Below are 22,109 nucleotides of genomic sequence, written 5' to 3'. Positions count from 1 at the left end.
TAGTAGTGCTCAGACCCTGTAGACTGCAGTAGTAGACCTAGTTATTGGCAGATTGTTAGCTGTTGCTCTTAAATCTCTATCTACTTACTATTTTATATGTTGACCTAGGCCTGACTCAGGCTGGAGTGGGAGTTGCTTCCAGATCATCTGGTTCCATGTTGCCCCAATAATAAATGAAGACAGGAACTAGATTAATGGCACTGGAATGGTGAGTTTTTTACGCCATTCCAGAATAGTGGAACTTTAGCAACAAAGAAGCAGAGCTTCTTTTTAATGGCATTATCCTAGTTTGGGGATGCCTGTCTTAGTAGAACTTTGCTTGAGCACCAAAGTCTATCTGAGCTCTAGCATGCCTTATGTTTCTAGTCCTGCTCTGCAGTTCTGATTATTACTTCGTGTCCCCCCACCCACCCAAAGCTGATATATATATATATATATATATATATATATATATATATATGAAGGGTTCAGGATGGTTCCTATGGATTTTTGATTACAAACATTACTTTGATTATTCTTTTGCCCATTCATAGGCTCTCCAGACCTATCAAAGTGACCCAGCCATGAGAAGAATGTTAAATCAACTGTATTTCTACATCATGCCTATTTTTAATGTGGATGGATACCATTTTAGCTGGACCCAGGTAAGTCATCTTTCCAGCATTAAGGTATTAGTAGAGTTAGAATTCAGTATATATTTTTACTGATATCCTCCTTGTAGAGCAGCAGTTAAAACTGCTAGCACATTGTAGGATCTGGAATGGTTTAAAATTGAATGGGGGACTGCATGTTGAGATTTCTGCATCGCAGGGGGTTGTACTAGATGACCCCTACGGATCCCTTCCAACTCTACAATTCTGTGATTCTACGAATGCAGTCAAGGACAGGTAATTTGCAACATGCTCTCATTTAACTCGTGCACATTCAGCTTTATGCACTTGGCCAAAGTAAAAAATAAGGAAGATAGCGGACATCCAGGAACAAGGACTTTGGCAATCCCACCCACCATTGAACCTAATGTGTTTTGACTATACACAGTTCTGGCTTTACGGACTATCCCTGGAACTTAACCCCAGCATAAGTTAAGAGCCGCCTGTGTTTCAAAATATGTGTTTGGGGAGGGAGTCCATGAAGTATCTTTACAATAATTGGTTAATATGCATATGATGCTTTTTTTACCAATATATATATGTTGTATTTCCATGTTCTAAACAATTATGGATAGGATCGATTTTGGAGAAAAACAAGATCAAAGAATTCAAGATTCCGTTGCCATGGCGTAGATGCCAATCGTAACTGGAAGGTGAAATGGTGTGGTAAGTCTAGAATTAGCCTGTATTTGAATTAGCAAGCTATGGAGCAATTTTATTATCCAGGATATTAAAGTGCACTGCAAATTTTTATTGGATATGGTCCAGGTTGCGAAGCAAATCAAACCATGGTTAACAGTTTCACTATAAACACAGAGAGCAATCACACTTCACTCCTCACCTGGTGCAAGCAGAAAGAAAGAAGCAACAATCCCTGGCCTAGAATTATATCCATGCTTAAATGCAAGTCCCACTGGGGCAGCTCAGTCAGCCCCGCCCTTTCCCCCCGTATTCCATTGGCAGTGTGCGTATATGGCGGGTGTGGGAAGGGGCACTGATGCAGGATAGAATGTCCCTATTTTTATTTGAGGAATGTTGGGGGATATGCCATCGGACTTTGCAGTTTAGCGCTGTAGGCCTCAATATGGGACTAGATGTAGGCATAAAGCCCACTAGAGAACTACAAAGTTTTGTGGGTTTCAAATAATTGATGTGACCAGTGCTTTTTTCCCTAAAAAAATGTTTAGGGGTACTCTCATTTTCCTGTTGTCGTGTCCAACTCTTCGTGACCCCATGGACCAGAGCACGCCAGGCACTCCTGTCTTCCACTGCCTCCCGCAGTTTAGTCAAACTCATGCTGGTAGCTTCGAGAACACTGTCCAGCCATCCGTCCTCTGTCATCCCCTTCTCCTTGTGCTCTCCATCTTTCCCAACATCAGGGTCTTTTCCAGGGAGTCTTCTCTTCTCATGAGGTGGCCAAAGTATTGGAGTCTCAGCTTCAGGATCTGTCCTTCCAGTGAGCACTTAGGGCTGATTTCCTTAAGAATGGATAGTGTAATGGTTATATGGGGTTGCTCGCGCGTAAGTTGCTGCCACTCCTGGCTAGGTTGCCTGGTTAAACCTTTTTCTGGCTGGACAGCCCTTCACTTCGTGGCTGTTTCAGTCGCTAGCAGAATCCGTCAGTGGGCGTTTCTTGAACTTCTTCCAGCAAAGAAGTTCTTTGACGCCAAGCCTACGCCTACTTTCCCTGCACGGAAGTCTTCTGCGCAGGGTGGGTGTGGGTAGCGGAGGACCCGTGCTCTCCCCGCTGGTCTCCGGCGAGGAGTCCTGGAGCCCCCTCGCCGATTCCCCCATCTGCCCCCCTTTATCCCTGGTGTTACGCTGATTTCCTTCCCCAGCCGATGAGCTCCCTCTCTCCCTGCTGGGCCCTTCTCCAGCATCGCTTGGGAGCCTTGCCTCCACCTCTGGCTCCGATGTCAGTTCCCTGACAGATAGGTTTGATCTTCTTGCAGTCCATGGGACTCTCAAGAGTCTCCTCCAGCACCATAATTCAAAAGCATCAATTATTCGGCAATCAGCCTTCTTGATGGTCCAGCTCTCACTTCCATACATCACTACTGGGAAAACTCATTTTCCTACTCATATTGAAATACTGCCCCTCAATGAGGCCAAACTTAGATTCACAAAATGTTTAGGGGTATGCATACGCCTGCGTCCCCCCAGAAAAAAAGCATGGTATGTGACTAATCAGCAACCTTACCATTTGTATAGCGCTTTCAAGTGTTCAAAGTGGTTAACGTTTATTATTTAGCTGTAATACATACAACATCCCTGTAAAGTCAAGTCACTATTGCTATTACCTTCCATATTGCAGATGGGAAGGCTGAAGCCAAGAGCGAGAGTAGATTGCCAATGGCTACCTACTGTGTTCAAAACGAGAGATGAGATTCAAAGCAGGAACTTCCTGATTCACAGCTCCACATCTTAGGCCCATTCTAATTAATTTATACTTAATTAGTTCATATTATAGCCTAAAGAAACTGAGAGACTGCCTCACGGTTGCCTAGTGAATCTATGCCAGTGCCTCTGGTCTCCTTCATTCCTTTAATCCCCTGTTGCACAACAAAACAGAAGAGAATGAAGTGAGTAAATTCTTTAATTCTGAAACTCAGTTGCCTTTTTTTTGAAGACATGAAGAACAGATTTGCATCTGGTTGGCTCTCTTATCTATATATTGCTTGTTATTACATCTAATGTGTTCAACCCAGGCGGGAATTCATCCCTCATTTCAGTTAGTTTTTACCTTTCACATCAATATAAACGTCCGTGCTTGCTCTGCTCAGATGGCACTCCCATGTGCATCCTCCCCCCCCCTATACATAGCTGATTCTTAGAACAGTCCTTTTTTGATGTCAGTGATTTTTCAGAAGTAAAATGGAGACATAGAACTGCTGCATATTTGCCCAAGGATACAATGCAAGCCAACATCTATGACAGAATTAGAGCTTGAAAGTCCTTTGCTCCGAATCCCATGAACATTTGTCATCTTACATTGCCTCTCTCAAAGAGACAAAAAAAAAAAAAAACCTGAACAGGGAAGTCATAGTTTGTATTATCTTGACCTGTTTTTATTCAGAAAAACAACCTTCACTCTGTGTTCTCATGGAGATGTCTTAGTTCCATCTCCAGTTTCCAGGCCTTGAAATTCTTAACAGGTGCCTGAGGGCAGGTAGGTTTTGAGCACGAATCCTGTTTTTGCATTTCTTCTGCACATGTTTGGCATTCAATGAGCGAGACTGTTTCTTTTCCTTTAAGGCAACATTTCTGTGTCAGCTCTGTTTCTCTTCCTTTCTGGCATAAGCACCTTGACACAGCGCCTACCTCTTGTGGCTCACTCTTTCTCTAATGCAAGTAGGAATATCTCCAGATTTGGCTTTGCAGTCTATGGTACACATGGGATGGAGTTATTTGTTTCATTTGTGCCTCTAATTTTACTAGTGACATACATATAGGCAACATTATTACACACCCAGACTGTTTATATTTGAGAAGCTCAGTTGTAGATCATATGGTTTGAAAGCAAAACGTCCCAGGTTTTAAATACACATTTTTTTTTTATTTTTATGGAAAACAACAACAACATAGAAGCTGGTAAATTCTCCTCTGGCACAAATCCAGATTTGGGGTCCAGGGTTTCTGGTATCTTGGGGCTAGGGGAGCTGGGGTTATAGTTTAGTGGTGGTTCTCTTCCATTGGCACTATTGGGCCCTCAGACTCTGTGTCTGAGTCTCTGGGTTTATGACAGAAGGAGATAATGCCATCTCTCTCAACCTATGTAGTTGGGACGTTACAGGTTATCCACTGTTCCATCTCTTTGCATCAATATGAAAGCCACTATCAAGTTTTTCAACCCATACGCTCTGGTTTCGTTCCTTCATCCATCTCAAGAAAGCACAACATATCGAGTTCACTTTAATGATTGTCTCCTGCAGTGGGAGATGAACAATTCGACCATCTTCTGAAACAACCTTGTAGAGCAATTCTGTCATTTCCTGGATTTTTATTGTCTTGTTGTGACAGTAACTCTGGCATTTGACAATAGCTGACATTTACTGAATTCCTTTTTATCCTTCTCCACCTAAACTCGAAAACCTTATCTGAATGAAAAACATTAAATAATATAGTAATAATATAAAGAACTGCATAGCTGTGCATGGCAGCTAGCATTTCTCTTTTAATATTTGTGTTCCTCATAATTGTGGGGATGATACAGGAATAGTACACAGAGATTCTATTGGTTCGATAGGAAATTGGAACAGCTGCTATCAGCTTAGCCTACCAAAGTTAAGTATACAATTTACCTGTGTCAGCTGCAAATCATAGCTAGTAAAAGAAGATTGAGATTAATCATACCATATATAAATGCTGTAAAATAATGATCAAATCCATCTAAAAATAATAATTTATTGCTTTGTTTCTGTCTGAAAGAATCCTCTTCTGACTTTATAACCTTAAGGAAGTAACCATCTGAGGTAAGCCATGCAATAACAGCTATATTGCATTGTGCCATGTTCTCAGGCAGTAGCAAATTGGTTTTGTGGCCCCATCAGAGAATCCCATCACATATGAGACTTGAAGTCTCTACTGCAACAAAGGAGCCGTAAGTCAGTGTGATCCAGTCTTCGATTAGATCTTGTAACTACCATTTACAGCAGGGGTCAGCAAACTTTTTCAGGAGGGGGCCAATCCACTGTCCCTCAGACCTTGTGTGAGGCTGGACTATTTTTTGGGGGTGGGAATGAACGAATTCCTATGCCCCCACAAATAACCCAGAGATACATTTTAAATAAAAGCACACGTTCTACTCATGTGAAAACACGCTGATTCCTGGACCATCCGCGGGCCGGATTTAGAAGGCGATTGGGCCGGATCTGGCCCCCCGGGCCTTAGTTTGGCTCCCCATGATTTACAGGTTGTGGCAGGATGGTCATGAATAGAAGCATCCATACCTAACTTTCTCTAGCCTGGTATGAACTCAATTTCATCTGTGCTAGTTAACATCAGCAGCAGCAACAGGAGGTAAAGATAAGTCTTTTAACAGCTGCAAAATTAGCACTATGAAGGAAGAACACCAATCCATTATATTGGCAAAGATCCAAAGCTGCCTCAAGAAAAGTTTTGGAAGAGCAGACTAGGCATCTAAACAGCTCAATTTGAACTAATGTGGGTCTTTTCAAGCCAGACAATATGGGAATACTTTCCTGAAGCTAGAAGGTTTGAAAACAACTGAATTATAGCATTTGATAAGACATTAGGAGATGATTCTCTTGAGTTAGATTACTTGGTGGCTGTCTGTTTAGCAGAGAGTATACCACATGCCCTCGCTACCACAAAGTGCCCATCTGAGCTCAGACAAAGATAATCTTTGCATTTTTTCACTGATGGCCATGAAGAGAAGTTCTCGTGTCTTAGTTCCTCAGACTATGCAAGTGCTATTTAGCTACTTCTGAGTTATTATGCTAATTATATAGCCTATTATACTTCATATTTTTAAGGATCGTCATGCAATGCTGGTTCTCATCCCCTTACTATTTAAAGTACATTTTATGCAAATGGTATTTATTAAAAGGAGTGTTTAATAAGCCCCTTGTGGCAGCAAAAATGCAGCAGTCAAGGTCTCATTGTTATGCAGAATTCCTGGAAAAAAAAATATATTTTTGTGTGTTAAACCCAAGCCAGTTACACAAAGAGCATAAAGGACATCATGCTAACCATTAACAGGTCAGAAACTGGTAAACCTCCCTGTGACTAAGCCATGGTTAGTGTTTTGGGAATGTCGCATCTGCACTCCTGCAGTCGTAACATACATTCTGGTACAAACAAAAACTCCACCCACTTCTATTCTTTTAATTGGCATGAATTGGCATGACTATTCTGAAGTATTGAAGCTACTACAAGAAAGGTTTCGGGCACTATCCAACCTGGTTTAAATAATGCCTTCAGTTTAAACAGCCGCAGTGGAAGGGCTTCAAGTTCTGATTTCGGCCAAATCCTTTGTCCAAACAGATAAAAAAAAAACACCTGTGTGCAACTCAGTGTTGGAGGACAGAGCTGCTGTGTCATGCAGCACACACACACCCCATGCCCATCTCAGTGATCTTGTTGACCTCAGGTGCACTGTCCCTTTGCCAGGGTTGAAAGTGAGATTCAACAGTCGGCTCATATATATATATATGGACTTTACCTTTGCCCAGCCCAATATATTTTGCTGCCTGAATGGTACCTCCACCATTCAATGCACAGAAACGCACTAGAATGGCAGTTCAGTCTCACTTTCCACATGGGCAATAGGGTAATGTCCTCCAGTGCACCTGAGGACAGTAGGATAGTTATGGGGGTGCAGGACAAGCCATGTGGCTCACACCACTCTGTCCTCCAGCAGCTCCTTCTGCTGCCCACCAGCATTTGCTGAAAGATGCTGTTACCTTACTCTCCCTAATGTCAGCCCTGCCTTAGCCTCAGGCAGCAAAGTGGTTTTGGCCAACTGGTCCTTTCTATTCCTTTTCGTTTTGTTTTTTTTGTTTTTTTGTTCAAGAGAGTTTATTTTAATAAAAATAGAGCCCCATCAGCACCAGCACGATATCTGTGGGCGTTTTCCTGGCTTGCATCCAATTTAAATGTTGTGGGTTTAATTTGGTCTTCTTTTTCTTCTCAACACGCAGAGGAAGGGGCTTCTACCCACCCCTGCGACGACACATACTGTGGTCCTTTCCCTGAATCTGAGCCAGAAGTGAAGGCTGTAGCTCACTTTCTTCGCAAACACCGGAAGCAAATAAAAGCTTACCTGTCCTTTCATGCGTATGCCCAGATGTTGTTGTATCCCTACTCTTACAAGTATGCGACTATTCCAAATTTCAGCTGTGTGGTAAGTATGGGATTTGAAGAATTTTGAATCCTTGCAGATCACTTTGAATTTGAAGAAAGTACTGTACTTTAACATGTATAAGACAATGTTTTTTTTTATTTAAAAGTTATGTAAAAATTTGGGGGTCGTCTTATACACGGATAGTACATAGGGGGGGACGTGGGATTGGTTGCTGCCACGAGCCAGAGATTGTCTGCAGCTATTGGGCATGTTATTGGTAGCTGTGGCAAGGGGTGGTGTTGACTAGCTGTCGCTGCGGGCGATTGGAGGAGACAGATGATGGGCGACTTGCAATGTGTGCGAGTGGCAGCATATATCAGGCAGGTGAGCGATTTTCCGGATTCCCCCCTTTAAAAAGCTCAGCAACTCTGGGCAATCTCCCCCCCCCCCATTTTCTTAATTTGGAGTTCCCAAAAATAGGGGGCGTCTTATACTCACCTCACAGAGTGTTTGTTGTGGGAGAGGAAGGGAAAGGAGATTGTTAGCCGCCTTGAGACTCCTTAAAAGGTAAAGGGGACCCCTGACCATTAGGTCCAGTCGTGACTGACTCTGGGGTTGCGGCGCTCATCTCGCTTTATTGGCCGAGGGAGCCGGTGTATAGCTTCCGGGTCATGTGGCCAGCATGACTAAGCCGCTTCTGGTGAACCAGAGCAGCGCACGTAAACGCCGTTTACCTTCCCGCCAGAGCAGTACCTATTTATCTATTTGCACATTGACATGCTTTCGAACTGCTAGGTTGGCAGGAGTAGGGACCGAGCAACAGGAGCTCATCCCGTTGCGGGGATTCGAACCACCGACCTTCTAATCAGCAAGTCCTAGGCCCTGTGGTTTAACCCACAGCGCCACCCGCGTCCCTGAGACTCCTTAGGGTAGTGATAAAGTGGGATATCAAATCCAAACTCTTCTGCTGCTGCTGCTTGGTGTGTGGCTCTCAGTTCAAAGTAGTTACAGTTCATATTTATGCATGGGCATATCATCCAATGTAATTGTTATATGATCAGTAATGAATACAATAAGCAATTTGCTTCATTTGAGGATCCAAGAGAGATAGCGCAAAACATTAGGAATGTTGCAGAAAGATTTTGTGGCACTGGGTCTGACAGGAGTTAGACGAGTGCCCAAAATACTGTGACAAAAGCAGCCAGGGATTTAAAAAGCCAATCAAAAATGCCCATGTGTACTTAACTTGAGGTCAGATTCTATTTCCTTGCCTCCTTAAACTTCAGTCAGTGCTTTCACTATCCATATAGCTATGCTTATATCTGTTCTATGGGAAGAGAATGTATTATGGGAATTGCTAGGCAACAGATTACGTGCTCTCAGTCAGTGCTACTTGCAGTTGAGAAGGGAACCTCTGAAGCAATGCAACTGATTGCTTGGTCTAAGAATGTTTTGAAGGATACCAAAAACATGTGAGCCAGAGAGGTGCATCAGAGATCACTTGCAATATCACAGATGTGGCCAGAGCATCATTCTTGGACCAAAGTCAGGGCTTGGTGCAAGAGAGCCCCTGCTCTTCTCCACACTTGGCAGAAAGGTGAAGGTCTCACCTGAACTGTTTAGTCTCCAGTGGATCCCCTGTATTCTATGCACATTCCCTGTCCAGTAGCAATTTGCAGCATGGCACGAGGCAGAGCAGGAGAACAACACCCACATGTCAAGAGATATGTCAAAAGGCCATGTCACTCTGTTTTCACATTGGTGGTGAGGAAGAAGGAAACATGATGGAAAACTGCAGTGAAAGGTCGCAAGCCATCAAGTGCACTTGCACAAATATCAAATAACCAATGCAGTTGCACAGAAAACAAAAGAAAGGCACATTTACCCATGCCGTCAACAACCATGTAAGATGTGATCTCAGTTTATTGTGAACGGCGCTGAGCTGCAAAGCAGAATCACAAAGGATTTCCTTTCCATTTCCATCCCCTGAGGCAAACTTCACAAGCACCAGATCCTCAGATTTATTTTGCATGTTGAGATTGGTCAACAGATGAAAGCTTTACCATGGGCTTCAGTATTCAGAAATGAGGGGACTCTTTAATAATTCCTGAGCTGAAGGCAAACAGGCTTCTGTCCAGCATACTAGACGGAACTGTGCAGCCAGCCACTCTTTGAATTAGTGCACTAAATTATTTAGGGCATTGAAACTGGAGAAAAGGATACACAACTCCCCACATTTAAGTCTTGTCTTTGACTGCGTTTTACAGCGCAGACATGTGCATGTGTAGTCTATTTCAGTCTTTTGGGGAGATGGTTATTTAATTTATTAAACTATTTCTTTCAGTAACCATGGTCAGGGGATCTGAAGTGAAGTTGTATGACAGTGGGAATGGGGGTGGGACTGGAGCTTAAACCAACCCTGATTCTACTACTGAAAGGGTCATCAGTATCATGGGATAGGGTTTGTCGAGGATTCACAGCAATGATGTTCTCAGGAGCAAACTTGCAATAAAAGTCATTTTATTTTGTTTAAATATAGAATTAAAAGGTATTCACACAGAGTGGTGCATGCTCTAGTTATCTCTCGCTTGGACTACTGCAATCCACTCTGTGTGGGGCTACTTTTGAAGGTGACCCGGAAACTACAACTAATCCGGAATGCAGCAGCTAGACTGGTGACTGGGAGTGGCTGCCAAGACCACATAACACCGGTCTTGAAAGACCTACATTGGCTCCCAGTACGTTTCTGAGCACAATTCAAAGTGTTGGTGTTGACTTTTAAAGCCCTAAACGGCCTCAGTCCTGTATACCTGAAGGAGCGTCTCCAACCCCATCGTTCTGCCCAAACACTGAGGTCCAGTGCCAAGGGCCTTCTGGCGGTTCCCTCGCTGCAAGAAGCCAAGTTACAGGAAACCAGGCAGAGGGCCTTCTCAGTAGTGGCACCTGCCCTGTGGAATGTCAAAGAGAAAAACAACTAGCAGACTTTTAGAAGACATCTGAAGGCAGCCCTGTTTAAGGAAGCTTTTAATGTTTAATATACCATTGTATTTTAATATTTTGTTGGAAGCCGCCCAGAGTGGCTGGGGAAACCCAGCCAGATGGGCGGGGTATAAATGAATTATTATTATTATTATTATTATTATTATTATTATTATTATTATTATTTATTAAAGAAGTCCTACTCACAGCAGACCCATTGAAGTTAATGGACATGGCTAACTTAGGTTCATTGATTTCAATGGGTTTCCTCTGAGTAGGACTTAGTTGAATACAGCCCTTTATTTATATTTATTATATTAATATCCCACCATGGAACTTGGGGCAGTGTCACTCCCAGACAGTCATTCATCCAAACACTGTCTCAACAGAGACCTGAGGTGAAGCACGAAGCACAAAGTACTTGCATTTGGACAGTCACTACACACACACACAAACACCCTCATCCACAGAACACATCCAAAGGAGAAACCAAGGGTGCTTGAGGAATTTGATTTCTATAGATTCTGATGCAAATTGACACCTTCTGGATGAATGCAAATTGACACCTTCTGATTTTGCTCTTCTCCAAATTTGCAACAGCAGCTGAAAAATAATAATCAAATTCAGATAAATATGTATTTCAATACATATTTTGAGATAGAATAGGTTACTTCAATACATGTTTAAATATAAATGTTCATGCATTTTTGTAAATATATATATATATATATATATATGAGATTAATGTGGAAACAGGACAAAATGAACCTTATGAATAAACATCTGCAGTACCGACATGGATCAGAAACAGACTGTTCTGTCCATCCCTGGTTTCCATATATGGATCAGCAATGCATAAAATTAGTGACCTCTCATATGGCAACCTAGTTAACAGATGTGGAACTGCAGGCGCATCCCTATTTAGAAGGCTAGAATCTGTCTTCCCATGATAGCACAACAGAGCTCACTCAGCCTCCTGCTGCTGCTTCTTCTGTGGTTCCCTGTATGAGGATAGCACTTAGACCAGAGAATAAAACTTTGGGGGAGCAGAAAGAATGGGAATGCAGCTATTTCTGTCTCCACAGTCCATATTCTTCCACTACCATCAGTCCTGTAGCCATTTATAATATTTATAAATCAATAACTGTAATGAGCTTTACAGAATACAAGGGAACTGATCCCCACCTTGAGCTTAGCGCCTGACACAGAGGAAGCAACCAAGGAAGGATGCAGGGTTTACAGGGAAAGAACATCCAGTTCTTTCAGCTGCACATGATTAGGCTGCAAGCTTGAATTCAGTGGGACTTCCTCTATGTAAGCAGGGTTAGGATTACTTATTACAGGGTAACTTGCGGGAACTGTGATAAATTATGGGTTGAGCCAAAGGTTTTGAATGAAGATGGTGGTGGTATCAGACAGGTGTTTTGGGGGGCAGTTCTAAGCCTCCAGGGGAGAAAGGGTGGAGTCTTTTGAGCGAGGAGGAGAACTAGTTCAGACAGCAGAAGGTTGTGAAGCTGGAGAAGCAAAGATCATGGGCAGGATGTAGTGAAGGCCATGGAGGACTTTGAAAGCACAGTCAATAAGCTTGTGCTGGGAGTGGACAGGAAGCCAGTGTAAGGTTCTCAGTGAGTGGCATCTCATGACCAGAGTGACAAATGAGATGAATGGTTTTGGGAGCCAAACCCTGCTTGGGTGTGAGGGAACCAAGGTAAGGCAGCAAAAGACCAGAACGGAAATCATACTGCATAGAAAAATCTATTGGAACCATTTAGTAATAGATGTGTGGCATAACGGTTGTTATCCTTGTGGGCAAGTAGCTACACATTTCTTCAACTATTTTACCTAGTACTGAATAAATTCCACCTATTTCTTTGTGCCGTGGCGGACATCTGCTGTGACTCTTCATAACTGTTACCGCCAGCTCTCTAGAGGTATCCAAAAATGTCAGCACATCTGGGCACTCTGTATATACTTTCTCATTTGATTCTTAAATGTAAAATATATAGAAATACAGAAGCAGAGTCTCAGCAGTTCCCTTATCTGTAACATCGTAATTAAGTTTTTTGAAAGTTGGTTCCCGTCACAGACTGGCTGTTGCAACTGCAAAATATAATTCAGGGATATTTCTGCATAGTGAATGGTTCTTGTCAAGATAAATCCCTTTCTTTTTCATATCCTGGACAGAAACAACTCTGCTACTGAAATCACTTAAATATAATGATATTTTGAGTGTTTCAATGAGCCCAGCCTTGTCGCTCTGGAACTGCATCTTCTTGAGTGTGAATTGGATGAAGATTCTCAGTAGACATCTGAAAAGTAGCCTTAATGGCATGAAGATCCTGGGAATCTGGGGCAGGTACCAGTGTACCACCCACTGTCAAAGTTAACCTGCAGGCATGGGAGAAGATAAAAATCTGGCATGCTGGACCAAAAGGTTCCCCACTCTTGCACAAAATTAACTATTCTCATAAGGTGAATTGGAGACCCGTTGGAAGCAGAGCATGAAGTTCCAGGGAGGGGTAGGATCTTTCTTTTTCTGCAGCCAACCCATGCATAGATTGTAAGCATCCAGGCAGAGGATCCTTGTTGATTCCTTTAATTGCCCAGTCATTCCAAGGATGCAGGTGGCGCTGTGGTCTAAACCACTGAGCCTCTTGGGCTTGCCGATCAGAAGGTCGGCAGTTCAAATTCCTGCGATGGGGTGAGCTCCCGCCACTCTGTTTCAGCTCCTGCCCACCTAGCAGTTTGAAAGCACGCCAGTGCAAGTAGATAAAAAGTTACCGCTGCGGCAGGAAGGTAAATGGCGTTTCTGTGCGATCTGCTTTCCATCATCATGTTCCGTTGTGCCAGAAACAGTTTAGTCATGCTGGCCACATGACCTGGAAAGCTGTCTATGGACAAATGCCAACTCCTTCAGCCTGAAAGCGAGATGAGCGCCACAACCCCATAGTCGCCTTTGACTGGACTTAACCGTCCACGGGTCCTTTACCTTTTATCTTACCATTCCAATATGATTTTAGAAGAAAGGGGAAGATAGAAAACAAACCTTTTCTTCTTTGTTCATCCTTGTTCACTGCTTTAAGGTGTGGGGTCAGAGGCATCCTTTCTTATGCCTCCTTTAATGCCATTGTTCAATTAGTATCTAAGTCCACAAATCCTTACATGCAGTGACAGGCAACAGGCATATGGCAGCATACAAAGACCTCAACATGCTAAAATGTGAACCAGATTATTTATGCTGGCGTTTGGAAGCTTTGAAATGGGAATGAAGTAAAAACAAGTTTGAGGAACATTAATAAATTGTTGGATGTTACTTGAAATTTTGGGATAACTACAATTGTTTCTCTCATTCTCTCTCTGTTTTTTGTTTTGTTTTGTTCCCTTCCCAGGAATCTGCTGCTTTTAACGCTGTAAATGCTTTGCAGTCAGTTTATGGGATAAGATACCGATATGGCCCTGCCTCCAGCACTTTGTGTAAGTTTCTCCAGTATGCTAGTTCATTAGTTTTCTATTTGTACTGTGTTAGCATTGTAGGCTGTGTTGTAAAGATGCAAGCAAACCATTTCAAAGAGAACTTTGTTCAGTCTGCTATGAGACGCAAGAGACGACTGCGTGAAATTTACATTATGTTGTTACACACCACCCTAATCTCTTTTAGTGGTGCGAGATTTCTGCGGTTCCAGACACTTACCTAGAGTTTCTGTTTCCTTTTGGGCATAGCAGAGACTGTGGTGTCTTTATCATATATGGTTTTATTTACATGCCATGTATATATACAACCTGCCCCTAGATGGAGGGATTGCAGGACATTCACATCCTATGAGGGTCTGGCTTTCCTCTTAAAGGCAGCTTTGGATTCAAAGGACAACAAAAAATCATCCTCTGTGTCTCTTGGTCCCAACCTGTCACCTCCAACTCACATGGAGTTCTGCCCCTCCTTCCCCTTCTTGCTGCCAACTGGCTTCAAGGACCTCCCACCAACCTAGGTCATTCAAAGCTGAAACCCTAAACTTGGACATTGTCTGCTACCATTGGCCTTTGCCTCTGCTACTCACTCAGAGCTGGAGGGGGCACTTCTCTGCTGTCTGACAGTATTTACATTGCCAATCGTTCTTAATGGCCCAGTATTTTGCTCTCTTTGTTTCTTGCAAATGACCCTTCTTCTCCCAAGGACTTCCTGAGCATGGAAAACTGGTTTGAACTGCTGTGTTTTTTTGACACTACAGGATTCAGCAGTCTGGCAGCTTCCCTTAATACCCCAAGCATCAACTTATTCCTAACATTTACTAAATCTAAGAATTTAGGGAGATCTTGCCCCCACAAACTCATAACAATATTTAGATGCCAGCCTGACACGTCTTGTGCACAAGCAAAAACACTTCCATGCATGTCCAGTGGAGGGAGCAATATGCCCTTTATGTGCCAGACTCTTGTACCCCATGGGATGCCCACAGGACCTTGGATGGACTTTTCAGTAAGAATGGAGATTGTCCCTGGAAAGGAAAGCTGAAGAGCTCTCATGGGTGAGCAGAACTATGCATGTAATGCTTTGGGTCCCATCCAATGACTGAAGTGGGATTTAAGAAACCTAACCATGTAGCCCAGATCTTCTTGATGTACTAATAATTGTAGCAATGGAGTCTAAGGCTGGCAAAAAAAACACACACCAATCTGCCTCTTGGAGACAATATAAGAGGATCTTTAGAGGGCACTGAGAAACAACTGACATAATAAATGACGTTTGTTATTATTCCAATGGAGCTTTCAATCCAGCTCAAGTTATGGGCAACTAGTCAGAAGTTAGCAGTTGATGGTGCAAGTTGAATTCCCATTCATCAGAAGGGACATTCAGCCCCTTCAGTGGTGTCTGAATGAGGACCACAGTGTGGATGAGCATCCAGACACGTATCTGAATGTGGGTCGGTTACAGGAACAAAATGCTTCCTTGCACGGATCTCTTTTGCTGATCAGGGCATATGTATTTTGAGCTTACAAGGATGTCTGGGTTGTCTCTTATCACATATTTGTAGAGAATATTGATGTACTGAGAATTCACTCAGACTCTGGGTTATGTTCTTTTTGAATTCTGGGTTTAGATCACAATCATTTTGAAGACAATAACAAACCAAAGTAAAATATCTTCAACAGGGAAATATTTTACAGAATATTAAAAATTCATCTTCTTCCCAGCGGAGCTTGGGATGTTTAAAGTCTGAATTTTCAATAACTGTCAGAGCCTGAATGGAAGTCTCCAGACAACTATGATAGACAAAAGAAATCCAGCAGCTTTATATAGCAAAGGAATATATGCTTCACTCGTTTAGTTTGTTCTGATCTGAAACTTTGGAAGAATGGATGCAGAGAGAAATAAATGCTTTTCTTCAGTCTACTGTAAATTTAGTAGTATAAAATGAAAAGTGGTATGAACATAACCCAAGGACTAGGGCACCTGTGGCCCTTCAGATGCCACTGGGCTACAATTCCCTGACTGTTGGCTTGGGGTTGATGAGAATTAAAAGTGTAACAATATCCGTAAGGCCACAGGTTGCCACCGGTTTCCTAGACAAAGTATTAACAGGACACTTCATTCCCTAAGGCAACCAACACCACAATCCTATAAACATCTACCCATAAGTAATTCCCACTGAGTTCAGGGGGCTTACTGCCAGGTAAGTGGCTATAGGATTGCAGCCTTTTCTGTTTTTTCATACCAACTGGACGTTTGGTTAAGCATCCCCCGCCTTGCCCCAACTTCTAACAACATACTTCCTCATGCTGTTTTCAGCCACACAGTAACTGCCATGTCATGTCAGGTTTTTAAGTTTTAAAAAATAGATTTCTAAAAGATATTGTTATAGTTAATGAAGACTATAGTGGGAGTGCTTAGCTTGTAGTTAGCCGCAGATTGCGCCATTCAACCCTTGTTTAATTCAGTACTTCGGTGTGGGAAACACAACAAATAAGAATTGCACTTCACTCATTCAGCACCAGTGGAAATGTAGGAGGTAGCGTGTTCTTTTTTCTTCTAGCCCACAGCAAGCTGAGTGCAGCTCGCAACAGGGATTAATGTTCTTCTTGAGAAATGTTATGATTAAGGCTGGAGTTCTGTACATATTTACCTGGGAGCAGGAAGTGGGGGATTTGATACAGTTGACACTTAAAGATGATCTTGCCTGATTCACACTTTTCAAAACACTATGCAAACCATATCCATTCTTCACAGTTTGTTGCTGTTGTTATTGTTGTTCTAATAATACTTATTTACATCCCTCCTTTTGCTCAAAACTGGGACTCGATGTGGAACACAAAAATTAGAACAAATACAGATAAAACACACATTGCTGAAAACATATAAAAGGCTAATGAAATTTGCAGTTATCCGAATTTTCAGTGCCAAGTAATGTGTACCAACTTGCATATACTGAAGTCTGCATATAAATGCGTATATTAGTGAAAATAGCATGCTGGAATGCATATGGGGAAACTGCATTGCAAATATGTGTATAGAACACAAAACTGAATATAACATTTGTATAGTAAGGGAAATTCCCATGAAAAATGCTGATCAATTTCCATGAAATGGAGATGTGGAGAACTGGAGCTAAGGCTGGAAAGATGAGAAACTGAAAGTGACATGTTTATCCATTCCTAGCTGGCAGCAAGTTTCATTGAACTCAGTAGGATTTAAACCTGACTAGACATGCATAGGATTGCATTGCTAGTAAATTGTAGGGAAGTTTTTCTTCCTAGCTTCCTAGCCTTTCCTTTCCTTGAGCCTGATCTTAGAAAATAAACTTCCATGTATTGTCTTACACACAAGGCAAGTTGAAACCTTTGTGAAAGGAGAAAGTAGAGAATGTTATCCATGCTATTTTGTTTTCCATTGTGTAATACCTAGATCTTCTTTAGAGTTAAAATTAATTACTTCAACCCTGGTCCTCTGAGTCATTGCAGCAGTGGAGAAGTGGTCAGGTTGATTTGGTTACTAAGTCTAAAACTTGCCAGTACTGTCAAATGGGCCACTCAAGCATCATGCAGTGCTAGGAAGCAGCATAGAAATGGATGAAGATGGGCTGACTGTCTCAGGTCACTTCAGGCTGATAGAACCAGGTCTGCCAGCACAAAATTGCCTTGGTAGTCAGCAGTTTGAACTCAATTACAAACCAGATATAGTGCAGCAAGGTGAAGGACTCCCTCTTGCCCCACCTGCAATGTAGGTATTTTCACTGTACTGCATACATTTACAGAATCAGGGAAAAGAGAGCTGATGAAACTGGTTTTGGATCAAATTTTAGTCCAACTTGCAAAGCTTCTTTCTCTTTGGCATCTCTGGATTTGAAGACATTTAGCGCCTTTGGAGTTGCTTAGAAAAACAACTTAAAATATAAACTTGTGGAACTAGCATGTCCTTTCATATACATCACTTAAAATTATTATTTTTTCCTTCCTCTTCCTTTTTCCAGATGTGAGTTCTGGCAGTTCTATGGATTGGGCATACAAAAATGGCATCCCATATGCGTTTGCATTTGAGCTGCGTGATACAGGTCATTTTGGATTTCTACTGCCGGAGACCCTAATTAAACCAACGTGCACAGAGACCATGCTGGCTGTTAAAAATATAACCATGCATCTGCTGAAAAAATGTCACTAGGGTTTGCATCAAAGGGCCAAAACTGTATTTCTTTTTAACTGTTATTGAAAATGTTTATTACTTAGACAATGTCAAGTCAATGGAGCCTAGAATCTGTCCTGTTGGTGGAGATAAACAAAGTGGGGGGGGGGGAATGATATTCACACTACATGTAGGTTGAAGAGTATGATACATATTCAGGGCTATGTGTATAATGGAATCATACCACTCAAGTGTCGAAATCGGTTTTGAGCTGGAAAGCATATGGGTTGGCAAGGCTGAAGAAATTCTAAGAGCTGGGGATAAGACTACAGCAGAGACGGGGAACCTGTAGCCTTTAAATGTGGGACTCTAACTCCTGTCAGCCACAGGTAGCATGACCAGAGGTTGGAGTCCAGTGTGATTTTCTTTGGACTGTGTATGAAAAATAAATGTAAGCCCTGTCAAGGAGGGGGTCGTATTCCCAAGTCCTCCCTCCAAGCTACTAATCAATCACACACAGGCACTGAACGGGTTCCAGGTTTTATTGACATCTTCTCTTCCACCAACTACACAGCATCAAACAGCAAGTTGTAAAAATGGCATGTCCCCCCCCCCAGCAGGTTAACTCAAAGATTTATAGGGGCTGGGGAATGCTGGCAACCAGCCAGCCCCATCACATGCTCCCACTTTGGGGACTAATTGTTACCACCTGCCTGAGTGGCCCCACCCGCGGTACTTGCTCATAGGATCACTACTTCATGACAAGCCCTGGCCCTTTGTTATTAGCATAAATAATTGTTGTGGTGCTTACCACAACAATTAACACATTGTCTCTGAGTTTGCAAGAATGGACTGTACAAGGAGTGGGCAACCTTTGTTTGTCAAAGACTGCATTCCCTCAGTGGTAGTTTGTTGGGGGTCACATACCAGAAGTGCGTAGCAGAGTAACATGGACAGGACAACTAATTTTCTCTTTCTGCTACTCCTTTCCCTCCAAACTACCCACCTTTTTTCTCACCCTCTTTCAGTCACCACTCCCCCCCCCATATTTTTCTGCTTCTTGAAATTTGGCTGAGGGCCACAGGTTGCTCACACTTAGCCTGGAGAATAAAATATGTGAGCCTTATTGCTTAGGGGGTTGTGGAACAGTGATCCAATCCAGCTGTAGTCATACATAATTGGAATTAATGCAGATGGACAACATCCACATTCGGATATGCAGTAATATGTGCTTTCCAATCTATAAAATGATGGAGCTTCCACATGAGAAAGTCCTTCATTGGATTGGGGTGAAAATGTGCAACTGTACTGGCCTTTGCTCCCTTGATACTTCTTTTAGCATCAGTTGTAAATGGAAATTTTATATATTTTGTTTTGAATAACACCGGAACTTGTTAAATAAAGCACATTTTTAATTAAATGGCCTGATATTACTGCTGTTGTAATTCTGAAAGAGAAATGATGGTCACCCATGACGTTCTGTAACATATATTCCCAATTCTTTTGGCTTGCAAAATTAAATTGCAAACTGCAAAAATACATCACTTTCATCCTCATTAATTTAGCTACCATGTAGTCACTGATAGCCTTTTTCTCCGTTAATTTTTATAATCATATTTTAGCCATTCAAGTTGGCAACCATCACTACTTGGACTTAACCCTATTATTTTGCCAAGTGAGGAATTCTGATCAAACAATTGACATATAATTTTATGTTAAAATATCCTCTCCAAGGTGCATTCGGAAGAAATAACTTCCTGGCAGATTGGTGGTTCTTCACCAGTTATCATTTGCAGCAGTTTCCCTAGGAGTGTTCACATACCTTTTAAACAAGATGCTTAAAAATGAACAGACTTATATGAGCAAACCCTCAAAAAAATTGATAGTTTTCTCTCTCTGATATTGGCTGCCGTTTTTAGCATTTCAATGGGCAGAAGGAAGAAATGTGTGCCCTGACACCTTTTATTTTTCATCAGTTACTAACCAGCTAAAATGGAAAACTTTGACTCTAATTTATGGAGAGTTGCAGGCAAACCAACCCACTGCACGCACACAAAAATGACTTCTGAGTGGAGGCACTGCAACAGCACCTTTTTATTCAAAAGGCAGATGAGTGTTTGGACCAGAAGGCCTTTTCCTCATTCTTCTTGACTGACAGAAATTGAGCAGTCAGGCAGAACCATCCAGCTGTCTTCATGTTGCAGTCCCTTGCAAAGTATCTCCCCTGGGTGAAAAATGCCAGGTCACCTATTGGATGGGTTGCCCCTCCATTAAGACATCAGGGAGACTACATATGAATAATACATTAAATCAGTAATTGAAAGAATCCCATTGAGGTACATGGAGGGGCCCTTGCACATTAAAAATGCAACATTAACAATGGTGGGGATAGCTCATGTGTGTTATAAATTAAAAGAATACAGTATTTATTATTGGCCTTATACTACATACTTTGCATTAAGGGAGACAAGGCTTAAACCATTTTATCCCTGTGGTAGACTGCAACACCTCCTTTTTAAACAGTTACATTTCAATATATGTGCATCTTTTGCTAAGTAGGCTGTATATTGCTTTAAATTATGAATGAATTAGAGCTTATTATGATTCCTAAACTGGAATGCATTTTGTGTTTCAGGCAGGCAGAAGCACCATCAGGTTTAAATGTTAACTACAGATTATTGCGTTTTTGAGATGTGAACAAACATGACTGGAGTTAAGTGTGTGAAGGATAAGTACTCCTTTATCTAGCCTGCTGGTATTGCAAAGCTATTGTGTTCTTATGCCAACAAACTGTTGAAGGCATGTCACCTAATGTATTGCTTCTAGTGAGGGGGGAATTCATTGTGGAGAGGTACATACATAACATCTATCTGTAAATTGGAAACATAATTTTGAGATCAAAATCAATATACAGTGGAACCTCAGTTTTCGAATGTAATCCGTTCCAGAAGACTGTTCGAAAACCAAGGATCAAAGGGCTGGCTGCAAAGTCAATGGGAAAAATTGAAAAACATGCCTCAGAAGCCATTTGGCCATTTGGCTTCTGAAAATCGTTTGAAAACAGATGCATTCACTTCCGGGTTGTTGGCAAATTTTTCAGCTTCCAAGGCGTTCGACAACCGAGATTCCACTGTATAATTACAGATTTGGTTATTACTTAATGTGGCACACAATTTCTGAGAATCACCACACCCTGTAAGACTCTTCAACGGAATACTATTGATTTAGAAAAGGGTGTTCCAGCACTGTTGAAAATGACAGGTCTAGTTTTAAAAACTGAGAAGTGCTTCTCCTTTCTACAGAATATCATCCACTGTAGGAAGTGACCTACAGTTGTTGGGTGGTTATGTGTTTTCCTCTTCTGGGTCTTCATATGCAACAGTGTGAAGTTCAGCTGCGCTCCTCCATCCCACTCCAGCAGAACTGTTGTAACACCCATTCAATATACACCTGGACCATGCAAAAGAGAAGCAACCACTAGCGCAGCACTGTGAATGACAGCAGCTGTGATGGAGACATTGCAGTGCAAAAGCAAGGGGTACAACTGCTGACAAGAATTGGGACTTTTGCACTTCATCCTGCACCACTGTCTCGCCATAAAGAATCATAGGGCTGGGCCATAGCATGGGGAGGTTTGTAGCCTTGTTCCTTAGAAATATCACTAAATGCTGGAGTTGAACCTATTGTCAGAAAGGGTAAAAAATAAATCAAAATCATCACCCATTACTGCATCCCACTTACGTTTCCTTTCACCCCCTCCAAAAAAATTAGCTATGAGGGAAATCTGAACACTATGCTAAATCTTAACCTTTGGTGGAATTAAAATCCTGAACCTGTTTTAAATATGTGAACTTTCTCACATACCTACGCAGGCTCTTTCACTCGGAAACAAGATGTCTTTCTGCACAGTGTGTACTGTATGATGTTTTATGTAATGGTACAAGTGTAGCACTTAATTGGCAAATCATACAGTTGCTAAAAGCAAGCCGACTGCTCCAAGTGTCTGCATTCTATCCTGGAAAAGCACAGATACATGGCTTGGTTGATGTGATCCCTAATGCTT

General features: G+C 42.0%; 1 protein-coding gene across 3 annotated transcripts in view; it reads left to right on the top strand.

The window, feature by feature from the left end:
- The window catches only part of CPA6 (carboxypeptidase A6), a 43,925-nt gene extending 24,459 nt beyond the window's left edge, over positions 1–19,466 (top strand). For all 3 annotated transcript variants that reach the window (XM_083623574.1, XM_083623573.1, XM_083623575.1), the window contains 5 exons: positions 534–644; positions 1,226–1,316; positions 7,313–7,515; positions 13,824–13,908; positions 17,898–19,466. In XM_083623574.1, the coding sequence (XP_083479700.1) occupies positions 534–644; positions 1,226–1,316; positions 7,313–7,515; positions 13,824–13,908; positions 17,898–18,085 (678 nt within the window). In that variant the 3' untranslated portion in view covers positions 18,086–19,466. The remainder of the gene's footprint in view (positions 1–533; positions 645–1,225; positions 1,317–7,312; positions 7,516–13,823; positions 13,909–17,897) is intronic.
- Positions 19,467–22,109: the final 2,643 nt, after the last annotated feature.

Source organism: Podarcis filfolensis (assembly GCF_964270895.1).
Source record: "Podarcis filfolensis genome assembly, chromosome: 7".
Lineage (NCBI taxonomy): Eukaryota > Metazoa > Chordata > Lepidosauria > Squamata > Lacertidae > Podarcis > Podarcis filfolensis.
Note: the sequence above shows the minus strand (reverse complement) of the source record. Positions and strands in the feature narration are given on the sequence as shown.